The sequence below is a fragment of the Bombyx mori genome, chromosome 18 (genome assembly GCF_030269925.1).
Source record: "Bombyx mori chromosome 18, ASM3026992v2".
In the NCBI taxonomy this organism is placed as follows: domain Eukaryota; kingdom Metazoa; phylum Arthropoda; class Insecta; order Lepidoptera; family Bombycidae; genus Bombyx; species Bombyx mori.
The window spans coordinates 1,036,800-1,063,800 of record NC_085124.1 but is presented as its reverse complement, the minus strand read 5'-3'; the positions used below and the strand labels follow the sequence as shown (position 1 = coordinate 1,063,800).

The following is a 27,001-nucleotide window of genomic DNA, read 5'->3' as shown; positions in this document are numbered from 1 at the left end:
ATAATAATCTTTCACCTGTGCCACGGCTCCCGAGAACACACATACAAAACATGTAGCTATTTATTTATGTTGGCAGTGTCGATGTCAATTCATCAGAATGAGACGTTATTAGCTTAAAAGCATTTGACTCTTCGGCATTTCAAAACGCAGCTTTACTAATTGTTTTAGCACAGCGTGTGTTTACACCATTGGACGCTTTCATTCAACTAATAAGACTAGTTACTGTTGTGTCAGTATAGTTGTGAGTCGGCTTCTACGCAGACATGAGTCGAATTAGATTCAAAGTTAATGCAATACCATACTCAGGTTAGTAAGTTTTTCTTTTTCTTAATTTAAAAAATAAATCGTATTTTCATATTAATATAGCAATTTTGAAAAAAGCGACTCGCACTGTGTAAATTTCTTTTGCTGAAATCAAACAAAACGCGTCTAAGTTGTCTTTAAAGTTGACTGACTTGGTGGTGCTCTAGTTAGCGGTCTGACTATTGCTCCGAGAGTCGTGGATTCGATTCCCACATCGGGCAAACATTGTGTTATGAACAAATTTGTTTGTTCTATATCTGGCTGCTTATTATCTATACATTTATATATTTAAAAACGTATATGAATATGTTTATCAGTCTCTGGTACCGATAACACACCGAATCCTAAATCGAGGCCAGATGACTGTGCGTGATTTGTTCCCAGTTTTTATTTAAAAAAAAGCTTACCAAAACATGAAATTCTTGACTCTTCTTCTTTTTCTCCACCTTATCCCACTGGGTGGGGTCGGCACAGCTAAATTTTCTCTTCCATTCTCTTCTATCAGCCGTCATCTCAATACTCACTCCTCTCTCTCTCTCATATCGTCATTCGCACACTCCATCCATGTCTTCTCTCTTCCTTGTCTAACTTGCACTACCATTTCCATACATCTCTTAGTCACATGGAATTCTTGACCATCTATCTATTACGGAGGCTTTGACAAATCATATCTCCAAAGTATTCTTATTTTTGACTAGCTGACCCGGCAGACTTCGTAGTGCCTCAATCGATAAATAAAAGATTAAACTTTTGTATAAAATAAACTTAAAACAAACAAAACGAATCCGTCCGACGGGTGACACGTCAAAGGAAAAACAAAATTGTTATTTTTAATTATTTCCGTGCATTTTCATATTTATCTAACTTTTTAAACCTTCTCTGGACTTCCACAAATAATTTAAGATCAAAATTAGCCAAATCGGTCCAGCCGTTCTCGAGTTTTAGCGAGACTAACGAACAGCAATTCATTTATATATATTTATATAGATAGATAGATAATTAACACCACTTTTTCGGTACAATGTCGCGCTTGCGGTTATCATTTTAATATTTCCGATGATTCGAAGTCTGTTCAGCTTACGTGGTCACGGAGCAAGATATTGACAGCTGTAAAGTATTTAAATCGTTAGCATGTACTGCTAAAAGTGAAACCTTACAACTCACAAAGGCAAAAAAAAATTAAAAAAAATCACTTCTCATGGTGGGTGGTGGCATTTACGGTGTAGGATGCCTATCGGCTCCGGTAACCCCTTAACACCAGGTGGGCCGTCAACTCCTCCAATAAGCAATAAAAAAAATATGGTAAAATCGAGATTTAACCGTAAAATTACTTTTAATTTTATCTAGGACTAAGGGAAACCAAAGAAAACATATAATTTTCCTATTTAATTGTAAAATTCTCAATATTTCGTGTTAAATGTATAGATAGATATTTTAATAGAGGTTTAGAGGTTTGTTATCAAATTATCTAATTAATTACAAAAAAAGCGAACGCAAACAACATGCCTACAAGTATTTTTTTTTTTTTGTAAATTAATTGGATCATTTGATTATATCTAATTATAATAAAAATAATGTAACCAGTCAATGTCACTGTCGAAACTGACAACATTGGTGAAATGGGAAATGAAATTTTCGTGAATATTTATGTGGTCCCTTCACTTTACACCACATTATACGCTACGGTGATAATACTTTCTTTGTACAACAACATAAATAAAAAATAAACATTCACGGCTTAGTTACATAGTGCTTAAAGCTCTATCCACATCATCTCTACTTGTGAAGATTCGAAGTACTGCTGGAGTGTTTACCGAAGCCCATAAATATGACAACATAAATGACCTTGAGAATTGGGGTCCTTCTCTCAATTGTATTATATTATAATTACCCGCATTTACGGATCACACGATTTTTTTAGTACGTATCTCATTAAGAAAATTGGTATCTACGGACTTTGAATATTGGCATAATCTTTTTTTTTTATTGCTTAGATGTGTGGACGAGCAAGTGGTTACTGGAGCCCATAGACAACTACAACATAAATGCGCCACCCACCTTGAGATATAAGTTCTAAGGTCTCAGTACAGTTACAACGGCTGCCCCACCCTTCAGACCGAAACGCATTACTGCTTCACGGCAGAAATAATCACATCCCTTTATAGGAGTAGACTGGACGTCTTAGTCTTTAGGCCACGACGTCTTCTGGATAAGATCATCACATAAAGTCAAGCTACCCAAAGGAAGACTTGAAGGTAAAATTTCGACTATGCGAATTCTTGTTATCTATTCAACAGAAACATTTGACTGATCAGTGGTAGGATCTTGGCCTTTTTTTTTTTTTGTCAGGAGGAAATCGCCGGACTCCCACCCTCCACTGGGGATGGAGGGTGGGGCATGTCGGAGTTGAACCGACTAAAACCTCCTGTCGCTCAACAACCAACGTCCAATCCTCGCATGAGACAGAACTCATGAAAAGGCAAGGGGAGGAGAGTGAAGCGTTTAGTGCGGAGCACATCTCCCGAATCCCGCCTAGATGGCGCCGGTTTGAATAGGTTATCCTACGAAATACCCCGCTGGGTCAGAACCAGTGTGGGTCGAGGATAGCCGGCCTTCCATCACCCGGATGCTCTTGCGTAAAACGCGTGCAGAGCAGCTTGCACGTCGTCTTCTTAGGCCCCCTTCGCCGGGCCCCAGACCGACATATGAGGGGGAAGGATCGTGGCCTACACGCATGAGCTTATAATACCTCCAAGATCTATCATGAACCACCAAAACCAGGCCTATAAGGAGAGAGAGTATTGAGATCACGGCATATCTGTACGTGAACGACGGTAGCCAATTGGCATCAGGTGGGATATGGCTGCGTTATCCATACACTTACCATCACAAAAACGTTATAAAAGACCTCGATGTCGCGTTGAGCTTCAATACAATTCAATTCAATTTACTGGTGGTAGGTCCTCTTGTGAGTCCACGCGGGTAGGTACCACCGCCCTGCCTATTTCCGCCCTGAAGCAGTAATGCGTTTCGGTTTGAAGGGTGGGGCGGGCAGCCGCTGTAACTATACTTGAGACCTTAGAACTTATATCTCAAGGTGGGTGGCGTTTACGTCGTAGATGTCTATGGGCTCCAGTAACCACTTAACACCAGGTGGGCTGTGAGCTCGTCCACCGATAAGCGATAAAAAAAAGAGTCTCCTCAAAGAAAACAATCAATAAAATAATACACTATTTATTTTGTTAACAATTTATTTTGCCACACGCTTATAGTACTAAAACAGATAATTAGCAAGTAAAAAAGGTAATTAGGCATTGTGTGCTCATGCATTACTTTAATTTCCATGTAAAATAATGTTTTTTATTTACGATATTAGTTTATCGCTTGAATTTAATTTGAATTTTATTATTTTCAACCGATAAAATTGTTTATTTAAAGATTATATTTTTTATTTAAGTTAATATAAGCCGTTGCTTTTTTATGTAACATTATCTTCACGTATAATTAACAAATTCATATTGTTATGTGTTAACGCAATCACGAGACGGATTGGTACGAACAATTCATAAACACAATTCAACATAACCATATTATGTACGAACGCGATTATATATAACTAGCGGCTCGCTACGGCTCCACCCGGGTCTTTAACAAAAATTTCAACGATGTTGTTTTATTTTTTTAAATAAAGAACACTTATTGCGGCATAACTATAATAGTTAGACATATGCTGTCTCGACATTTTTTGTAAATAATAATGTGTTCTACAAAGTCGTAGTGCCTACATTGTTTATTCTATCATCAATAGTTTTCGCAGGGCACGCGATGTAAAGAATATTTTAGGTAATTTTTTTACACCTTGGGTTACATTATTGGAGTTTTAATAAGAATTCCTAATTTTAGTCCAAAAATATTATAGCCTATGTCACTCGGGAATAGTGTAGCTTCCGAACAGTGAAAGAATTTTTCAAATCGGTTCAGTAGATTCGGAGCCTATTCAATACAAACAAACAAACAAATCTTTCTTCTTTATAATATTAGTATAGAAGTATAGACTAGCGACCCGCTCTCGCTTCGCTTCGGGAACTGTAATTTGTTATTGATCTTATTTAATTTTCTTTTATACAAATTTGGTCTTGATAGTAACAAACATAATAAAAAGATAGTAGATAGAAGAAAGATAGACAAACAAAAAATCTAATCTAAAATCTTATATTCATGGTTCACTATTTTGGCGATAATGGGTTGGTTATAACTAAGAGGTAGATATAATAAATATATAAAAAATTATCTTTTCCATAATATACTTAGTTTGAAAAGCTCAAACTTTAAATGCACGTTAAAGTTGATGAGTTGTGAGTTGTGACCGATCAGATCCCCCAGAGCCGACTCCTCCTGAACTACTGTTGTGACACTTGACTGTCCCGAAAGTCTTACATTTATTTTTTAATTTGTTCACATTATACAAGAGCAGAATAATGACTGCTCACGGTCCTTAGAAATGTAATTAAAAAAATGTAGTGTTTAGATCGAACTCTCACGCGTTGAGAGGCGTAACTCCAACGGTTTTTGCAGCGCACGCCAAAACTTGCTCGCAGGTGGCAGATTTTTTCCTTCTTACTTGATACCTATTATTTTGGATAATTCAGAGTGTATCTCTATAAATTATATCATATGATAACACATCTGATGTGTCAGCTATATTATTGTTAAGTTTCTTCAAAATCCATTCAGTAGTCTTTGCGTAAAAGAGTAGGTAATGTTACGCGCTGGGGTTCGGGATAAATAAAAATTATACCGAAGTATCAATCAAAACTGTATTTAACGCTTAGTACACTTAAAATACTCAACAAACACTTTAAAATTCTCAATTCACTTCTTCCGCTTCGCTTCAAGTGATCCGTTCGCTGTTTCGCTTCGAGTAGTTCCGATTACTAACTGACTCGTGCCATCTCTGCAACACTTTTATAGTCGATACGACATCCCTAGAATTATTGAGAACACTCCTTACAAGTCGAGTACCTTCGAAGTGCGTTTCCGCTATCCGATAATAGATGGCGTTGTACTTCTCGAGCGTTCTAGATGTTACGAGTTCCTTTGATATTCGTTTTGGCTATTCAGCGATAGATGGCGTTACTCTTACCGGCGTAACAGTAACAAACACACATCATACATTCTAAAAACGCGTTCGCATTCTAAAATTCGCGTTTATAGTTTATAATATTCCGTTGTAACTATACTGAGACCTTAGAACTTATATCTCAAGGTGGGTGGCGCATTTACGTTGTAGATGAAAAAAAAATAAGGAGGATTATTTGGAAAATTTATGATATCGTAAAGGGAAAATACTAAATGCACGACCAGTAATGTAAAACAAAAAATAATAAAATAAATATAAGCACAAAGGCGAAGACCTCTAAAACAATTATGTAAACTAAAAAAATGGGTTTTTTAATAATAATAATAACATTTATTCAAGCCTCTTAAAATGCAAACACGTACAAGAATTCTTAACACTAGTATAATAATATACATGGCTTTTTTATGAGGTATACAATAACAAGTGCTAGGTCACCAGGTAAAGAAAGTTAACCAGGAAGACCGATCTGTAAGAATACAGTACGTACGCGTGTGTGTGTGTGTGTGAGAGAGAGTGTGTGTGTGTTTGTGTGTGTGTAGGTGTGTCATACAATAAAGTATAATAAAATGTTAAGTTAAAATTAGCTACAATAAATGAACAGTATATCATACTATATAATATAATCATTATACATTTTTACAACACGACTTGTTCTGTTTCAAAATAGTCTAAGCTTAAGGGTTACATTGCGAACGAACATAAATCGAAAGTCTTCGTTACCTCCAAAGCCACCTATGGATAAGCTGTGTTATTTTATAACCCTAACTTAAATATATTTGTAAGTGATAATCTAAAAAGAATGATATCCAAATGTTACATTGAAAAATTAACTCTAACAGCAATTAGACGAAAGAAAGGATAACTTCTTTTATCATGATCAGTTTGATTTGACGTATGATATTGTAGGAGTATTTTACTGGTGGTAGGACCTCTTGTGAGTCCGCGCGGGTAGGTACCACCACCCTGCCTATTTCTGCCGTGAAGCAGTAATGCGTTTCTATTTGAAGGGTGGGGCAGTCGTTGTAACTATACTTGAGATCTTAGAACTTATATCTCAAGGTGGGTGGCGCATTTACGTCATAAATGTCTATGGGCTCCAGTAACCACTTAACACCAGGTGGGCTGTGAGGTCGTCCACCCATCTAAGCAATAAAAAAAATTAAAAAAAACTAGACCAAACAAAGGTTAACTTCTATCATGATCAGTTTAATTTGACTTATGATATTAAAGGAGTAAGTCAAGAAGTTCTCGTGTACGCGTGTTACACCTTTTTTTTTTATTGCCCGTGTAGGCAGACGAGCATACGGCCCACCTGATGGTGAGTGGTTAGCGTCGCCCATGGACTTCAGCAATACCAGGGGCAAAGCCAAGCCGCTGCCTACCGCTACACCAGTTAAAAAAGTATATAATAAATCCTGGCTTGCTGTGTACTAAAACCTGTTTCGTTCGCAAGAATTCCACAAAAAACTTTCTACAACATTACACCACAATTGTCTGTGGAAGTGATCTAGATAAGAGGCGATAATTATTTTACTAGTTATTACGAGTATTCGCTTATAATTTTACTCGCGCTTGTTCAATAACATAATCTTTGTATTTTAACAAACGACATAATTTAAAATATCCGTCCTAACTATGTATGTACTCACGAGTGTTTATATAATCGTGGAATACTTTTGCTGGTTAAATTATTTATTTTAGGGAATTATGTACACAAATGTATATACATATCTTTGATTTGTAGATCGGCATTAGCAATGGCCACCTAAACACTTAAAGTAAAATATTACACAGTTAGTAAAATAGTAATTAGTATAATATTACAATTAAAGTACACATGAAACATTACGACTTGTGGCGCTTAATTCAGCAGAGTTGATGCTTGTCTTACTCTGACCATCAAACTCCAATCCTTTTCTTGAAATCCTTTCAGTCTTTTTACGTTAAGAAGGATGAAATCTAGTAATCAGATCAACGCCAAAAATACGTTAAAGCTAAGAGTCCTAATGCGAACTAAAAGTAAACTTGAGAATCAATAATTAAGTAATTTTAATGAAATCGTATTAATATCGTTTAGTGGGAGGTGAGGTTAGTTCAGACCTGACGTTGGCGGACTATATCCGACAAAACCTAGAGCTGCGTGGTACCAAGTACATGTGTCGTGAGGCTGGGTGCGGAGCTTGCATTGTGTCTGTCGTCAAATGCCCAGGAGGACCGGTCGAAGCTGTTAATTCGGTAAGATTAATCTCCAAAAGAACTTCCTACAATATTACCTCAGAGTTTCAAAACTTTGTGTTTAAACTGTGTATAAGCGCGTAGCTTTGTATCATGGGTAATAATTATCGCGAAGACCTTAAGCTCTTCTGCTTTTTAAAGTGGCATCTTAAAACAAGAGCCAGCGATTATTAAGGAGTCTTGAACCTTATCCAAAACAACTTCTGCTGTTTCCGTAGGCTTATAAAATCTGCGATGATAATACGTTCTTATTAGAAAGCATTATATGACTAATTTATTAAGATCATATACTTTATTTATTCTACTTGCAATAGATCATACTGTTGCTAAATAATAACCAAATATTTTCAGTGTATGGTATCAATTACGTCATGTCAAGATTGGGAAATTACAACGATAGAAGAATTGGGGAACAGAAACAAAGGGTACAACGTTCTACAGAAGACTTTGGCTGATTATAATGGGACCCAATGTGGGTATTGCTCTCCAGCTTGGGTCATGGCGATGCACAGGTTAGAACTAATTTTTTTAGATTTTATTAATATCTGTACTTGCAAATTTCCAATACTTTAAATTCATTGTAGCTAAAGAGTTTCTTTACACGATATTTAGCTGTACTGAAAAGGTATTTTAAAATAACCAAATTATTATTATGAATATAGTTCCAAGCATTGGCGGTGTCAATGGTATGGCCAGTAGAAGTATCAAACACGACGAAGAAAGTTGAACAATAAATTATGAGTCTTAGATACTACTTCAATCAGACTTAGCTTAGATGTAAGAACATGTAAACAATTGAATAGCCTATGATAAGGTTTTAAGAATATTTCCGACACAGTTGAATTTAATATTCAATATAAAATAATTTAAAAGTTAATGTGGCTTTAAAGAAAATACAACATGAACTTCTTTCAGTCTCCTCAAAGGCAACAATGATTTAACGATGCTAGAAATAGAGAAATCCCTCAGCAGCAATGTCTGCAGATGTACTGGCTACAGACCCATATTGGACGCCTTCAAAAAATTTGCCAAAGACTGCCCTAAAGAGCATAGAATTTTAGACATAGAAGATTTGACTATCTGTAAGAGAACTGGTAAAAAATGTGATAAGAGTAATTGTAATGACGAAGACTGGTGCATAATTGAAAAAGAAGAATACAAGGCCGAGGGTATTATAGAAATACCGTTGCATGACAATAAATATTGGTACCGTGTTACGAATGTTGATGATATATTCAAAATTCTTAATCAGAAAGGATATGACTCATATATGCTGGTCTTTGGGAATACGGCTAAAGGTATTTTTAATTATTATATATTGTAATTTATCGGGTTCTTACTACACCTGTTTTAGTGATTTAGCCATATATTGATGTTATTGGTGGCAGATATTATTGCATAGATCAGTGAACGAACTAATAGCCCAACTCGTGCTAAGTGGTTCCCGGAGCCCATATACAACATCACAAATGCCTTCACTTACATACCGGCATGAGATACAATGTATCTAAATTATGTAAGTGTACAAATTATATTTTTCGGGGGATTAATAATAATTCTTATTACAAGATGATCATTCATGAAAATTTTGTGACTACGTATTTCATTAGAAGAATTAGTACTATACTTGCCTGCGGAATTTACCAGGAGCATACCAGGCACACAATACCGTACCTTACCCGACGACTCAAAAAAAAGTTTATCGACCAGAAAGTATTCCGCTTAACTGCCAGCGATTTATATAGCTTATAGACATTACTATCACCAGAAATACAAAAACTAAGGAGTGTACTGAAAACTTAAAACTTCGAAAAGTAATTTTACACTACACCCCGGAAAGGCCGTGGAGGGGAGATATTCTTGTCGGATGATATGTAACAAAAATGTTTTTGAGAAACGCAGATGTATTGAGTAGCAGTAATTAATTGTGCTCTGGTCGCATGGTATGGTGAAAAAAGATGGAAAGGATCAGCATAAATTATTTTTCAGAGCATTCCCTATCGATGAGCAAGGCTTGAAGCAGATATCAGCGCTGACTTCGCAATGCCTTTTGGCTCGCTTAACTACTAACGTTATATAACAGAAAATTCCTCTCTGTTATTTCAGGTGCATATCCAATCTTCGAATATCCGAAAGTATTGATTGATATTAGCGCTGTAGCCCAATTAAAGATTTGCCTTTATGACCAGAATTTAGTAGTAGGTGTTGGATTGACGCTTACCGAATTATTGAATACTTTCGAGACAGCTTCAAAGGAAGAATACTTCAAGTACCTGAGGAAGCTTTACGAACATTTGTTATTGGTCGCCCACATACCCGTCAGAAATGTATGTAAATCGATACTAAGTTGTATGTTGTATCAAAAACGAAATCCATACAATAAGTAAGCGCATTTAAAAATAACTAGTGGTCCCTCTGTAGTCGAAATTCGAGTATAATTCGGCTTTAACAATAAATATATAGGTATGCGTGTGTGTGTCAAATACATGGTAATGTGTGTAATGCTTTCTTTACTGATTTGAAGATTTGTTTATGCATAACTAAAAAATATGTTAGCATTCTGCACTTCTTCTCTATATTTTCTATAAGTGTGAGAAACTTTATATTCTCCATCCGCGCAATTTTCGTAAAAAGGGGTACAAAATTTCTGCTTCACGTACTAATATACCTAGTCAGGTCATAAATTCTGTCACATGTTTAATGTAAAATAATTGAAACAAGTTTATTCATTATGTAATCATTCATATACCAAAATGAATTTAACAAAACATAGATTCTTATGACACTAAAGTTTATTCAAAATGACCTACGTGATTTTGAATACAGGCCTTCAATCTGCGCGGCCAGTCGTCTATCGCAGCACGAACGAGGTCCATGTCAATATCGGCGGCTGCCTTAATCAAGGATGTCTTGAGTGACTCCAAATTGGGATGAGGCTTTGAGCACGCCTTTTCCTCCAAGTGTTGCCATATCTTGTAATCTAACGGATTCAAATCTGGACTGGAGGAGGACCAGTGTTCGTGCCGGATGAAGTCGATTTCACGCGCCGCCAGCCAGTCTTGTGTGCTCTTCGCTCTATGAGCTGGCGCCGAATCTTGTTGGAATACCCAGTGCCTGTTATTGAACATGGTATGAGAAACAGGTTCTACAAGGTTCGTCAGGACTGTATTTTGATCCACAACTGCATTCGTTTTTACACCTTTCTCACAAAAATGTACCTCTGTTAAGCCCCAATAAGAAACTCCCAACCATACCATGAGCGAGGATGGAAAATGACCTCGTTGGACACGCGGAATACGGTTGCTCGCTTCTTCACTACTGTGTGCGTACACCTTATCATTTTGTTTGTTGTAGCTCTCTTCTACGGTAAAAATTTTTTCATCCGAAAAAAGAATTTCCCGATATTTTTTTCCCGCGTACCGCTTCAACAAAGCGCGGCATCTCTTCAGTCTCAGGTCCATTAGACGAGCATTCAAACGATGTCCTGTTTTTCTTCGATATGCCCGAAGCCCTAAGTCTCATTTAAAACCCTTTTTACCGTGGTTCTGCTTAACCCTATCTGAAGGGCCAACAGTTTCTGCTTACGTTTGGGATTTCTTTGAATTCACGCCTTCACAGCTTTTATCACTGCTGGAGTCCTAACAGACCGAGGGCGACCACTTCTTGACCTGTCATCTACACTAGAGTCTTCACTGTATCGTTTAATGGTACGATAAACGAATCTTTTGGTTATATTCAAATTTTTCAGTATGTTAAAAATTTGAATTGGCGCGTAACCGCAACGATGCAATGCAATAACTGCAACACGGTCTTCTTTAAGCGTCCACTCCATATTTAAAAATGAGTAAAATTCTAAAAGTACACATTTTTATTTTCATGAACAATTCGAAATTCGAATTCAATAAACATTTTTGTGGCCAGCATTCTAAAAAAAAAGTTTTTACTGTGTGACAATACTTATGACCTGACTAGTTATAGATAATTAAAAAAAAACGATTCTTTAACTCTAAAGAGTAAAATAAAATAAAAAAATACGTAGAAATTCCTATGAAATAAATAGACATAAAATAACGCATGGCAGACGGTTCTAAGATTAAATTAACTACTTATTTCCGTTGCAATGCACATTAAGAAGTTCCTGTCAAAATTGCAAAAAACCTATTAAAATGAACCGGTTTGTAGCGATCACTTACTTAATTTTAATTATTTAGAATGCGCGAACATTAAGTTATACGAAACACTTTCATTGTCTATCTGCCAGCAAAATATAAATATGAACTCGTTTTTAATTGATGCATTTTTGTAAAATAAGTGTTTTATTTTCGTTGTTACAGATTGGTTCCGTAGGTGGTAATTTGATGATAAAACACATGCACAATGAATTTCCGTCTGATGTGTTTTTGTTGTTTGACACAGTTGGGGCTCAGCTTGAGTTGCGTAAGTTGAATGTCTTGTTGTCAGATTTCAGGTATTGGTCACATCATGCTACGTGTTTCAATCCCAAATAGATCTTAATCCAATGCAACCCAACTGAACACTTTATCTTAGCATCTCAAAATGGTCTGTGGCAATCATGTTATCTTAGCGCTAGATAGGCAGACCATAAGGAACATATCACGATGGCCCAATGATCTACTTACCGTTCACGTCATGGCAAATGATGGAGACGAAAGATTGACTTATAGTTTATGAAATATTCAGTACTTTGAAGTTACACGTCAACAATTTCCCAAGTGTGACACGATATTTCTCCACGGACACCTGACTCTGCCCTATGACTCTTCATAAATTTTGAATACAGTTTGGATCAAACATATTTTTAGTCGATTTTTTTTTCCAGAGAACTCAAGAGGTCAAACCAAAGTGGTCACTATGCAGCAATTCCTAAAAGAAGACATGAAAGGAAAGATTATTCTACACATTCTTTTACCCCCACTGACGGATCAGCATCGCCTTGTTACCTTCAAGGTGAATCTTTAGAAAAACTCAAACATTAAAAGCATTAACGCTGGATTAACTGGGTGGTTATTTATACTCAGAGCATAAATTCTAAACTCCATTTGCCATGATTAAACGTTGCAGATACGATTACCTAAGTTTGAGTACCTATTCTCCTGTGTTACGATTTAGTTATCGCGCTATACTTCGCTTCGTATTTAGAAAGTCTCAATGATGAGAGCATTCGTATAACTAACATTCTGAACGCCTACTGTATGAGCTGCAAGTGCCGCCGACTTAACAGTGAAACGTAATAGTTCAACATTTCTGGCGCTTACTCCCTTTTTTGTACAGTAAATACTAGTTGGCAGCCGCCTTGGGATGGGAGGTTGATGACTTCATTTTATTATATGGCGTCTGTCCTACTCTTCAAATCATATATAATAGCCGGCAAACTTCTTGAGCATTTGTCGACGTAGTGGGGGTAAGTTTGCGCATGGTACACTCACGTGCAAAAACATTATTTACTCTGCGTCATAACGCAATTAAATTATTAAAATCAACATATGTATTTATTTATATATTTATGAGAACATCAACAAAAAATATAGGTTAATAATTGTAATAATTTAATCTTGGGGTAAAATAGATATTCCTTCTATTAAGTCAAAACTAGAGCTGTTGCCAGGTCTTGGTTCAGTTGAAGCGAAGCTGGTATTTGTAATTTTTTTTTTCGTTATCATAATCTTGACCATCATCATCACTGTTTTTATCACCTGAGTTGCTATCATCGTGATGAGTCGACATAGGGATCATCGGTGTAGTTTACAACTCGGTCGGTTCGGTCTACTTTTTTGTCTATAATTAATTCTTTTTTGAAGATATTCGATTCGTAGTAATCGAATGTAACTTTTTTCAATTACCAGCTTCCGATTATTTTCTGTTTTTTTTCCATCTGAAGCCTAGCTCTTTCATAATTCGTCGTAAGCTTCATACCGAGCCATTAGAATTTATATCTTCTTTAAATTTTTCGAAGCCTTACTACGGTACTGAGTTTCGCTGCTTGTTATGTAGTTATTATGATTACATCTTTTTATTACAGATTGAACGAAACTATCCATTCCGGTAACTTTCTTCTTCCCTGATCTTTTCTTACCCGGAGTCCGAAACACGGCGAGCAAGCCAGAGCCTTTAGCTTCCTTAATAATAATGCACCTAACAGTACTCACTGATGGTTTTGTTACTTCCGAAGTCTGTTTTAATTTTTCCATATCATTCTTCCCCCGTTTTATAATGAAGCAATATACGTCGTACACAATTTTTCTACCCTTTCTTTTGAATAGTACACCAGTTTGTCGCGGCATAGTGTATGTTTTATAAAAAATCAACAAACAATCAACAAATAGCAATGGCAACAAAGTCCACAAGTAATTATAACAAATAACTTAACGATTAATAACGACAGACTTTTCACTGTACGCAAGCGTACTTTTGGGAGCAAGCGGAATGAAGGCGCGGTGCGGGACGCAAGGTTCGATTGATCTACCAATAACGCGCTCGATACGATTTCCCCTGCCGTCGCGCCTCACCCTCACCACCAAAGTGATCTAAAATTCGGTTCTGCGCAGTCAAGGTCATTTGCTCAAGAAGTTTGCCGGTTACTATACCTACTGGCAGTTTGGTTTTTTTTTTATTGACAAGCCCACCCGATGGTGAGTGGTTACCGTCGCTCATCGACGTCAGCAATGCCAGGGGGCGAGTCAAGCCGCTGCCTACCGCTATCTAGATCTATACTAATATTATAAAGAGGAGAGATTTGTTTGTTTGTATTGAATAGGCTTCGAAATTACTGAACCGATTTAAAAAATTCTTTCACTGTTTGGAAGCTACACTATTCCCGAGTCTATAATCTTTTTTGAAAAACATTAGGGATCCTTTCCTTACTAAAACTCCAATAATGTAACCCAAGGTGAAAAAAAATTACCTAAAATACTCTTTACATCGCGTGCCCTGCGAAAACTATTGATGATGGAAAAAAAATTATGTGCTATGACTTTGTAGAACATATTATTATTTACAAAAAGTGTCGCGACAGCATATATCTAACTATTATAGTTATGCGGCAATAAGCGTTCTTTAAAAAAAAAAAAAAAAACAACTTGTCAAATATCATTGAAATTTTTGTTAAAGACCCGAGCGGAGCCGGAGCGGACCGCTTGTTTTTAATAAGTATACAAAATTCAAATAGCCGAAGAAGTATTTCTGTCATGATATTTTTTCCAAATTTCAAACTTTAAATGGCTCTCCTGAAAAAGTTGCAAAAATGTCGCTTAAGCCTCATAACCTTTCACCCAACGATTTCAAATGCCTATTTCTACTGTGAAGTGAGTTCCACCGCGTTACCTTAAGACGGAAACGCCGCCTTTTTTAGGGGCTCTAGGAACCATTTAACACCAGTTGGGCACGATCACAAATCTAGTGACTTCAAAAAAAGTCGTAACATCATCATCGAGAATTTCTGATCTAACAGCTAAATTTAAAGTTGTTTTTAAACTATTCTTGTTTCAATCATTACCATATTCCCAATGTGAGTTTAGCTTCGCTGGGTAAAATATTATCAACTATATTTTTTTTTATCTTCAGCATGTTCACAACTGTATATTAACTTTATTTTGCTTCGTAAAAATTTAAATAATGCGAAACTGAACACGTAACGTAATTTTGGAAGGCACTTGAACTCAGAAGTTGTTTATGTTAAAATAATACTCGTTGTTCATCATTCCTATATTTTTGACCGTTTCATTAAGTTATATTTATATAGGTACAATCGTTCTGACGATTATTTCTAATATCATTGATTAGTATTTTTTAATATCAATAGTCTTTAAGTTACTTTAGTTGAGCTATATAATAATTTACAGCATTATTATTTTTTATCAGCTTTACTATAGGTATTATTAGTTATTTTAGGGAATTTGAACCTGGCTCTTGGTAGCTATTAGCTTACGGCTCACGAACTAGAAATTTCAGTAGAATATGTCCTGATTTTGATCAAGTTTGAATTGATTCTAGGTAATGCCGCGATCACAGAGCGCTCATGCGATCGTCAACGCAGCGTACCTATACAAACTGAATAGCAACGGCACGGTGATAGAGTGCAGAATCAGCTACGGAGGTCTATCTTCACAATTTACCAGAGCTTTCGCGACTGAAAGCTTCTTAGTCGGTAAAGCTCTCTTCACGAACAACACTCTACAGAGAGCTCTTAATATACTGAAAAACGAACTGGTCGTGACAGAGATGCCGCCTGAACCTTCGGCAAAATATAGAGAGAAATTAGCTTTGAATCTATTTTATAAGGTATGAAATCAATTGCAATTTCAAAACAGTCTTGACTACTTTTAGTGGGGTATCTTATATCTATAAAATTATTTCAATGTTGAATAAGAAATTTGTTTGAACTTCGCAGGGACTCCTAACGCTTTGTCCAAACAATCAGCTGAATTCCCGCTATCGATCAGGTGCTATTAAGATCCATGAGACACGACCCGTATCCGAAGGCAGACAAATCTTTGACACCAATCCTACGGAATGGCCTTTAGGTCAACCCATACCCAAAGTTGAGGCTTTGGTAAGCGTCAATATACAAAAGTATTTAAATAATGAATTTATAATTTCCTGTGTTTTTGTACCTATTGTTCCATGCAGTTAGCAGTTTATTGTAAATATTGAGATTGTTAATGGTTTGTGCGTAGTAGTAGTAGTAGATGCAGAAATTATGTACCGAACATGTTATTTCAGATCCAATGCGCTGGAGAAGCCCATTTTTCTGAAGACATACCAACCTTACCTCGTGAAGTGTTTGCCGCTTTTGCATTGAGTACAATATCTAAAGGAGACCTTGTGAAAATAGATCCATCTCAAGCTCTGGTATGTAGTTGCAGATCGTTATGGTATATCCTTCTTCAACAGCTAAAAGAGTCCACAGTGCAGGTAGAGGTATGACCTAAAAAGTCTGGTATACATAAGCCCTTCATCAACCGTATACGCGGGATTTCAAACTATAGTAAACTTGCCTTTAGGCATATTTTGAACTTCTAATGGTACTACTATTCTGCTTATTACTACATGAAGCAGTTATACATTACATTTCCTATGGTGAAATAGCGTTTATACAGTAAACACGTTATCTTGTGATCTACAGGAACTGCTGTGGTCATTGCTTATCAGTTATTCGACGACCCGTGGTACGTCTGACAAGCAACAGAAATAAATGTGCAAACTGTAATCTATACATTATAATATAATATATCTTTCGAAAATAGTACCAGATAAATTGTATTAGTCCATATTCGCTCCAAAATATTATCACGAACCGTTATTATTTATAGAACGTACCCGGAGTGATTGCATTTTACTCAGCGAAGGACATTCCTGGTGAAAATTCCTTTACACCAGCTCAAACTCTATTTTACATTGCTAACGAAGAAGTCTTCTGCAGCAGCAAAGTTGAATATTTCAATCAACCCATAGGAATGATTGTAGCGGAGACCCAACAAATAGCTGACCGTGCAGCCAAACTGGTGAAGGCTAAATATGCCAACATTAAAAAACCAGTCATAGACATCAAAGAAGCTAAGAAGGATCCGAAAAGGAATACTTTGTTTACTTCTATGGAAGCAACAGACAGAGGTACCGATGTAGTCAAACTTATTAAAGGCAGTAACACAATTTATGGTCAGTACCATTTTATGATGGAGAATTTGAGCTGTGTGACTAAGCCTACAGAAGAGGGTTTGGAAGTCCACTCAGCCACACAATGGATGGATGGAACCCAGGTCATGATTTCAAAGGCATTGAATATTGACTGCAATCGGTAAGTATACTTTGTTCAGGTACTTAATCTATAATAACGGAGGAGCATAATCATAAAATCTATAGAGAAATGTAAGCCCCCCATTAGAAACTCGCATCTACTAGTAGACACGATCATTACCCAGTTGTTTAATGCTCACGTTCTTGACTAAGCAAATGACAGATTGATTATTATAAAATAATAATATACTTATTTTTATACCATTTTATCCATGCCATTTTATCCATAATAATATTTTTTTTAAATTGAAAAAAAATATTTTTAATCCTCATCGGATACAATTTCTATATTTATGAGATAAAGTACCAAAAAGCCCTGTGTAAGTTTTGTCTTATACTAACAAGCGTCATTTCTAACTCAACAGAAAGGGACAAAATACGGTGTAACTATTCCAAGGTGTTTTTGTATGAAATCAAATACTGATTTCTTTCACCATTAGCTAGTACTGGTAGCGTAGATTAATATTATTAATACGTTTTTCACCTTAAACACAGATTCGTGCTAATTTCAAAATTCCAGAACAAATATCACAATAAATATGAAGTTCCGGTATTTTGGAGGCATATCCATATTATCCTCTACGTTTGACTTAAATCAATCTACCTTCTCCGACCTCTACTGATAAGTCACTGAATTTGGGCTCATGAAAGTTGTATTCAGAAAGTGAGTTTTGACTACAACGGTTCTTGATGAAGCTTTTTGTTTATATCAGGATCGATGTGCATGTTAGACGTCTCGGAGGAGCTTATGGCATGAAGATTTCTCGCCCAATCCAAGTAGCGATCGCCTGCAGTCTTGCTGTTCAGAAGTTGAACAGACCCTGCCGATTTATTCAGTCGTTGACCACCACCACGAGGGCTATTGGAAAAAGACTTCCGTGCTCTACCGATTTCGAGGTATTTCCGATATGTTTAACATCAATAAATAGTAATTATGGTACCGCCTCCTGGAGACTTACTTTCTAATCATCAGTTGCACAGGAATAAAGGTTGTTTTATTTTTCAAACCATAACATATTTGCTACAAGCTTAAAGTGTGGTGGCAAATGCCACCATCCACTTTAAGCAACGTAAATACGTTGCAGATGTTTATGGGCTCCAGTGACCAATGGTGGGCTGTGAGCTCGTTCACCCGTCTATGATATAAAAACAAACTTTAGGGGTGTGTTTGAGATGTCAACTAAGTAATTCTGATGGTCCCAGGTTGGTGTGAACCGTTCGGGCGTGATTCAGCATATGAATTTTATTATAAGCTATACGAAGACAACGGGTACAAGGTGAACGAGACGCTGACGTTTTTAGGAACCGACATGTTTAACAACTGCTACAATAACAGCAGGTGGAACTATCAATGTTACGATTCCATCACTGATACTGCCAAAAATACTTGGTGCAGATCGCCTGGTAAGTTAAGCTCACTTTTTTTTTCCCTACCTATGGTGATAGGCTTGAGAGGATGTTTCAGCTTCTACTTGACCTGTAGGTGAGCTCACGGGGCTCAAACCGGAAGTGTTACTAACACTAGTCCTAGCAAGAGCAGTGCTTCGCCGAATCTACCATCGGATCGGAAACGCGACACACTGAGAATATTCGACGAGAAACTCAGTGGGATTTAAGCTAAGGTATTGAAGTCGTCGTGGCCTAAAGGATAAGACGTCCGGTGCATTCGTATCGAGCGAAGCACCGGTGTTCGAATCTCGCTGGCGGGTACCAATTTTTCTAATGAAATACGTACTCAGCAAATGTTCACGATTGACTTCCACGGTAAAGGAATAATATCGTGCAATAAAAATCAAACCCGCAAAATTATAATTTGCGAAATTATTGGTGGTAGGACCTCTTGTGAGTCCGCACGGGTAGGTACCACCGCCCCGCCTATTTCTGCCGTGAAGCAGTAATGCGTTTCGGTTTGAAGGGTGGGGCAGCCGTGGTGACTATACTGAAACCTTAGAACTATATCTCAAGGTGTGTGGCGCATTTACGTTGTAGATGTCTATGGGCTCCAATAACCACTTAACACCAGGTGGGCTGTGAGCTCGTCCACACATATAAGCAATAAAAAAAAAAGCTCACAATGTGGACACTTTAATTTTAATATCTTCCACCTTTGAGCTTGAGGTCTAAGTGTCGGGAGAAGTGACTTTTAACGTTTAATTAAAACAAGTCAAAATGCGAAATTTAACTCTCTGCATCCAATTAAATATAATATCAACCTTATTTTATATATTTCAAATAAGTAACTTAAATTTTGTAATGCAGTGTGCGTTGGTCTAGTTTTAATAATGACTGACTCGGTGGTATTGTTGTTAGTGCCCTTGACTGTTGCACCGAGGGTCGTGGACTCGATTCCTACAGCTGGCAAACATTGTGTGATAAACATGTTTGAATTCTCTTTGTCTGAGTGTGTATTATCTATCTATATATCCTTATATATACAGTATATTTATCAGCCTCTGGTCTCCATAGCAAATGGAATCTTAAATTGGGGCTGGATGAGCTTGCATGATTTCTTCCCAATTATAATTATTTTAATAATCAAATTTGAACGAATGTATAAAATTTTAGGTACCTTAGAAAATATATCTATGGCCGAATATGTTGTAGAGCAGATATCATACGAACTATCTCTGGATCCATTTGATGTTCGACTCGCAAACTTAGACACAACACGCTTCAATGACTTAAAAGAAATGTCTGATACTCTTAAAAAAAACGCTGAGTATACCAAAAGGCGTGCCGCTGTCACGAAATTCAATGCTGAAAACAGATGGAAGAAACGTGGCCTTAGGTGCTCCTTCTCTAGGTGGACGCCAGCAGGAGGTCAGTACTTGGACACAAACATGGCAGTCTACCACGAAGATGGTACTGTTGCCATTTGCCACGGTGGCATAGAAATGGGCCAAGGGCTGAACACAAAAGCGGCCCAAATCTGTGCGTATTACTTAAAGATACCCTTAGAGAAAATTCAGGTTAAGGCCAACAGCACGGTTTTGACACCTAACGGCTTTATATCCGGTGGAAGTCAGACGTCACTGAATATAGGCGTAGCTGTTACGAGGTGTTGTGAGGAACTGTTACGAAGATTGCAGCCAATAAGATTGCAGATGAACAACCCGACTTGGGAGGAATTAGTGAAGAAAGCTTTTGATTCTAATGTCGATTTGCAAGTTCATGGTTTCGTTAGCGCTATCGATGCACAGATCTATAATATTTTCGGAGTTTCCTTGGCAGAAGTTGAGGTGGACGTTTTAACTGGAGAGTCGGAGATATTAAGAGTCGATATCCTACAAGACGTCGGGAAAAGCGTCAGCCCTGAAATCGATATCGGACAAGTAAGATATTTTTAGATTATGCGGAATAAAGAAATTTTGATATAATTGAAACATAACTTAAATTAATAATTAAATTGATTATTTAATTAATGATATTAAGTCTCCTTGAAATCAGAAACCAAAATAATGAAATAATTATATTTATTTTATTGATTTATAACATTTACTTAAATTTATAATATTAGCTGTATCAACAAAGTGATCACCAATTCAATAAACACTAGCCTACATGACAAATTTAAAGTCAATGTGAAGTTAACGCTTAATGTTTTGGGACTTAATTTTTCCTAATACTTTAAAAAAAATGTATTATTTATAATAATAATATTATATAAATTATGTAACTACTAAACAAATTTTAGCAAAAATATTAAAATTTGTGCACTTTTTAGAGAAAAGCGAACTTTCTCGTGGGCTATACCGCTTGGGATAATTCCTTATGGGAGATTAACCTTCAAACTTTCCAGGTTGAAGGGGCATTCATCATGGGTCTTGGGTACTGGACATGTGAGAAGTTGGTATATGAACCTAATACTGGGGAATTACTCACTGACCGCACTTGGAACTATAGCGTGCCCTTAGCAAGAGATATCCCGCAAGATCTCAGAGTATACTTCAGGAAGAACTCTTACAGTACTGAACTTTTTCTTGGAGCCAAAGGTACGCTTGTATTGCTATTGTCAAGAATGAATGAATGAATGAACGAACGAGTGAATGAATGAATGAATGAATGAATGAATGAATGAATGAATGAATGATTTTATTTCAGACAACGACAAGTCCATATGTGTACATAGTATAATTTTAAAATACTTAAAATTAACAAAACCAATCAAATAAAAAAGATACATTTATTAAAAATAATTATCAGTGGAATACATTTCAAATATTCCATTCAACTGATACCATAATGGAATCGTGTAAGCAAGCTGCAGGTCTGTTGTTTGATGCCATTTACTAAACGTAAATAAAACGTAAATAAAAAATAATTAAATGACGCAAATGATCCGTGAATATGATTCAACGGGTGAAGTGTTTTTCCCATTTGCATCTCATTAACCGATTTTAATAGAATATGGGCTAAGTATTTTATTTATTGGTCTGGTTGGTCGGACTATAGCCCATTTGGTGTGTTACGTTATTGCAAAATACTTAGATAGGTGCCACAGCGAAAATCTCAATTAGTTTATTATAATGGCTGTCCCACCCTTAAAGTCACAAGGATATAAGCAAGATATCGTAACAGTAATTTATTTATTTATTAAGTTAAACCAACAAAGTGATCATCAAAACAAAACATTGACAAACTGACAAAATTTCATGGCAGATGTCAACTCAATTATAGGTGCAATCGACAGTGCATTAACAGCAAAAATATATAACTAAAACTTGATTACAATGCAATCTATGTATAATCATTTATATATATATACATATACACCTATTTTGCATAAAGTTCAATCTATACTAATATTATAAAGAGGAAAGATTTGTTTGTTTGTTTGTTTCGAATAGGCTCCGAAACTAATGGACCGATTTGAAAAATTCTTTTTCCATTAGAAGCCGACATTGTCCCTGATGAACATAGGCTACTTTTTTTTATTATTTTTTTATTTTATTTTTTTGGTTTCATGTGTGTTTTAATGTTTCCGAAGCGAAGCGAGGGCGGGTCGCTAGTAAATAAATAAAAATAACGTTGAAGGTTTATTTTAACATAAGTCTTATTTTTCGAATATATCAGACGGTTGCAAATAATGTAAAAAAAAATCAAAGACTACTCTGTATTATGTTTTCCCGTGCGTGCTGAACTTCAATTTTTTTCCTACTGTTTTCAGCTACGGGAGAACCACCAATGTGCTTATCTATAGTCATAGCATTTGCGCTTCGAGAAGCAATAGCGGAAGCCAGGCGGGAATCCGGGATACCTACTACCGAATGGTTTCAAATTGGTATGATTTTTAATTATTATTTTTTTAAAGTCGTTGATATAAATGTTACCCTATACAGACAGATATATAATTACCCTAGTCTTTAGTAGAAGCTAGTATTAAACTGATTTATTTATTTACAAAAATTTTACATAAAAAAGCGTATTGCTTACAATTCAAAAAGTTGAAAACTTTATTTAATTGTTTTTGCCATGTGGTCCCCATGAGAAGAAGAAGAAGGGTCGTCGTACCCCCTTTCGGGGGCACGGAACGGGCCTCGGGGCAATCCCCACTGCCCGGGACGAAGCTCCCTGCCACATAGGGCAGGGGTGATATGGATGCAGGACGAGATGGGAGGGGACTGTTCGCAGCGTGCTCGGCACACTCACATCGACAAAATAAATAAATACTTAAATATAATACGATGGGCTTGTTGTTTTCCTGGGTGGAGTGATACCCGCGGAGGAGTCACCCCGGCGCCGGCTGCTGTCCTCTGCTTGATTTTTTTTTTTTTTTTTTTTTTTTTTTTTTTTTTTTTTTTTTTTTTTTTTTTTTTTTTTTTTTCCTCTAACTACTAAACTATAAACTAACTACTAACTAACTAACTATACACTATATACAAAGCAGGGCAGCAGTCAGCAACTAAACCGGGGCCCGCCACCGGCCCCATGCCGCGGCCCCACCTCTACAAGTCAGAGGGGGAGCCGCGGCACTGGTTTGGCGCTCACCCGCTAGGGGCTCCCCAGAAGGGGAAGACCGTCGCGGGGAGGGACCGACGTAAATACTCCCCTTAAGGGGGAGTGGTTCACCCAAACGGGTGATAGAAATGGGTCCCCATAGGGGGGCACCCCAACAGTGTGGGGGGAAATGAAGAGTGTGGAGTGTGGACAGCTCAGTCCCATGGGGGCACTCATTATGAGCACTCCCATATCACTCCGGTTAAGCCGACTATCTTACCATAGCCGGGGGTTCCAGTAGCTCCCTTGGTAGCGCCCTACCATCAGGTGGTCTGGCGTGCAAGGGAGCTATATTGTGGAGATGCTCGTGGGGTCCACCGTCAGCCCGCTCGTACATATTACGAGCTAGCCTCCGAATGAACTCCTCGAGCGACTCCACATCTAGATCCCGGGCGATTACGTCATTTCTGACGTAACGCCCTGCTCCGACTATCGTGCGAAGAGCCAGATTCTGCTGGGCCTGTAACTTCACCCGCATGATCTGCGGGATGAGGTGATACCAGGCCGCAGCTGCGTACGTGATACGGGAACGAACATACGTCTTGTAAATGCCGAGTCTAGTCCTGGTCGGCAACCTGGAGGCCAACACCGGCCGGAGGAGAAACCTCGCATAGCGGGCGGCCGCCAACGCCGACTTGGCGTGGGCGGTCATCCTCAAACTCCGGTCGATATTGACTCCCAGGTATCGGACACTGGGCCTAAACTCGACATTGACTCCACGGAGACTGAGCTGTCCTGGGACGACTCTTGTGCGGACCGGACCGAAGAGGATAGCCGCGGTCTTCCCCACGTTGACCGCGACCCTCCATCGGTCCAGCCACTGGGGCAGTAGGTCCAACAGCCTCTGCATCCTCGAAATGGCCGCAGAGGGGAAATTAGAGGACGAGAAGTAGGCGCTGTCGTCGGCAAACAGCGCCAACTTCACGTCGGCTTCCCACGCTTGGAGGTTGCCCTCAAGCGTGGGAATGTCGTTGGTGTAGAGAGCGTAGAGGACTGGTGCCAGGACGCTTCCCTGGGGAACTCCGGCCGTGACTGGGCGCACCGACGGGTCCCCATGGGTGGCATTTTTTTGTACCTATACGCATCAGAAGAAGAAAGAGAGTCGTGATTCATCTTTAGTCTTCTGTTTCTTTCCATCTTATCTACACTAGCTTTTACCCGCGACTCCATCCGCGTGGAATAGCTACTTTGGCATAACGCTAAATTTTACTCCCCACTTCATTTACGTACAAAGTGAAAATATATTTGAATTATAGAATGTTAAGGAGTTATTTAAGCCCCTATTTTAAAACATTCTTTATTGGTGCTCCACTTGTATTGGTCTTACCGTGATGTTATAAATGGTCTATCTAATACTGAAAGAATTTTTCAAATCGGACCAGTAGTTCCTGAGATTAGCGCGTTCAAACAAACAAACTCTTCAGCTTTATAATATTAGCATAGATTTTATCTCGTGGTGAGCTTTTTTGATACCACATCGTGAACATAATTGCCCACCTTGATATATGAAGTCGGAGCTTAAATTGTATCATATTATTATATTGACAGGTTTACCCTTCAAACTGTTCACTGTATCACCGAAAAAATAACCAAGGTCGTGATATCCTAATATATGTATGAGCGGAAAGTACCACGCCCATTAAGACTGTTATTTCATATTTCTAAAGAGAAGGCTGGCAGACCATGTATTTGGTGTTTAGTGCCATTAGAGTATGCTCACAAGGTACCACTACCCTTTCACCAGTAATCAAGAATGTTTTATTATTTTTTCCAGGTTTTATTTAAATTACTTAGTGATAATGAATTTCTCTTGTTGCTCCTTAGAAACTGGATTGCAGTTTATCAGGAATAAGCAAAACAAGACTTTCCTTGTACATTAATATTTTGCATTCGTTTATTTGATACCAAAATATTTGGTGTGTGTCTAAAAACTGTAAAAACTTTGGGACTTATAGAGTGCTATAAAAGGATCTTATCGCTTGAAACGTTGAATTATAATTTTTCTTTTCAGATGGTCCGTACAGAGTGGAAAGTCTGTGTTTGGCAGCCGCAAATAAAACCGATGACTTTAAATTAAATTAAAATTTTACTAATAGTTTGAGGAGGTCCCCTAAATGAGTGCAGTAGAATGACCTCGAGCAGGGAGAGGTGGCGCGACATCGTGAGACGCATCAAGTCTGCCCCTTCCAACACTACATGACGATCACGACCACTCTGTCAAGAGTGACACGATTGAGAAGAAGAAGAAGAACTAATGGTATGCACTAAAATTCGATGATTTTATTATTTTATTACTATTAAATTAAAATGCAATATGGGAGGAAGTGGTTTTTTTTTTCTCTTGATTAATTTTTCACGGTAACATTTAGCTTACGTGTCGGGGCCTAAACGATAAGACGCCCGGTGCATTCGTATCGAACGATGCGACCGTGCCGGTGTTCGAATCCCGCTGACACGTACCAAATTTTGTAATGAAATACATACTTATGAAATTATCTCGAATGACTTCCGCGATGAACAAATAACATCGTGTAATAAAAATCAAACCAGCAAAAATTGACTAGTGGTAGGGTGTCAAGTGAGTCAACAAGGGTTGGTACCACCACTAAAAATAATATTATTTGCGTTGTGTATATAAAGTAACACTACAAAAATAAATATTTGATAACAACCCTAAATTTGATTATTTTAATTATTTTAATGCGGATATTTTTATAATCTATAAATCTATAAATGATATATTTATGAAACTAAATAGTGGACCTGCTATGCCGTGCGGCCGATATTTTTATCAAAAATGTCCTCTCCTGACAACGAGCACAACGAAAAGCAAATCTGTCAAAGCCATCGAACATTCTCGAGTGACGCGCCGTCATGCATGTAGCAATTGATTTTTATTTAAAATCCTGTATGCGCGAATTTACGACCCGTCGTTCGGTTTTGAGTGGATTGAATGCGGTATTCATTAGTCATATCAGTTTTTAGATCAAGGATAAAAGTTGGACCTTGAAAGAACTTCCTCGGCGGATTTCTTCGTTTTTACGTATCATCAGTTTCTGAAGTCGAAACGTCTTCTCAGCACTATTTTTACTGCTGGTAGGACCTCTTGTGAGTCCGCGCCGTTAGGTACTACCACCCTGCCTTTTTCTGCCGTGAAGAAGTAATGCGTTTCGGTTTGAAGGGTGGGGCAGCCGTTGTAACTATACTTGAGACCTTAGAGCTTATATCTCAAGGTGGGTGGTGCATTTACGTTGCAGATGTCTATGGGCTCCAGTAACCACTTAACACCAGGTGGGCTGTGAGCTCGTCCACACATCTAAGAAATAAAAAATAAAAAAATCGGCGATTCTCGGAGATACAAGTAAATGGGAGACACAATATAGCTGGCGTTTATATAACTCTTTTCTTAACATCGGGGACCTCTATCAACGATTTAATTAATTTATTAAACTCAGCGGCTTACGCGATCATACTTTTTCACTTCTCATTTTTTGACGGTATTTTTTTAAGGGA

The 27,001-nt window shown here is 37.5% G+C and overlaps 1 protein-coding gene across 1 annotated transcript; it reads left to right on the top strand.

Annotated features, from left to right (window-relative positions):
• Window positions 1–194: 194 nt before the first annotated feature.
• Window positions 195–25,812, top strand: LOC101738607 (uncharacterized). The gene is given in 18 exon segments (XM_012690179.4): window positions 195–306; window positions 7,521–7,678; window positions 8,030–8,190; window positions 8,594–8,976; window positions 9,785–10,005; window positions 12,013–12,115; window positions 12,519–12,646; window positions 15,689–15,976; window positions 16,086–16,247; window positions 16,418–16,546; window positions 17,008–17,492; window positions 18,205–18,388; window positions 18,695–18,736; window positions 18,739–18,895; window positions 20,057–20,823; window positions 21,291–21,483; window positions 22,659–22,772; window positions 25,500–25,812. Coding segments are annotated over 18 exon segments (3,789 nt in total). The 5' UTR covers window positions 195–263; the 3' UTR covers window positions 25,571–25,812.
• Window positions 25,813–27,001: the final 1,189 nt, after the last annotated feature.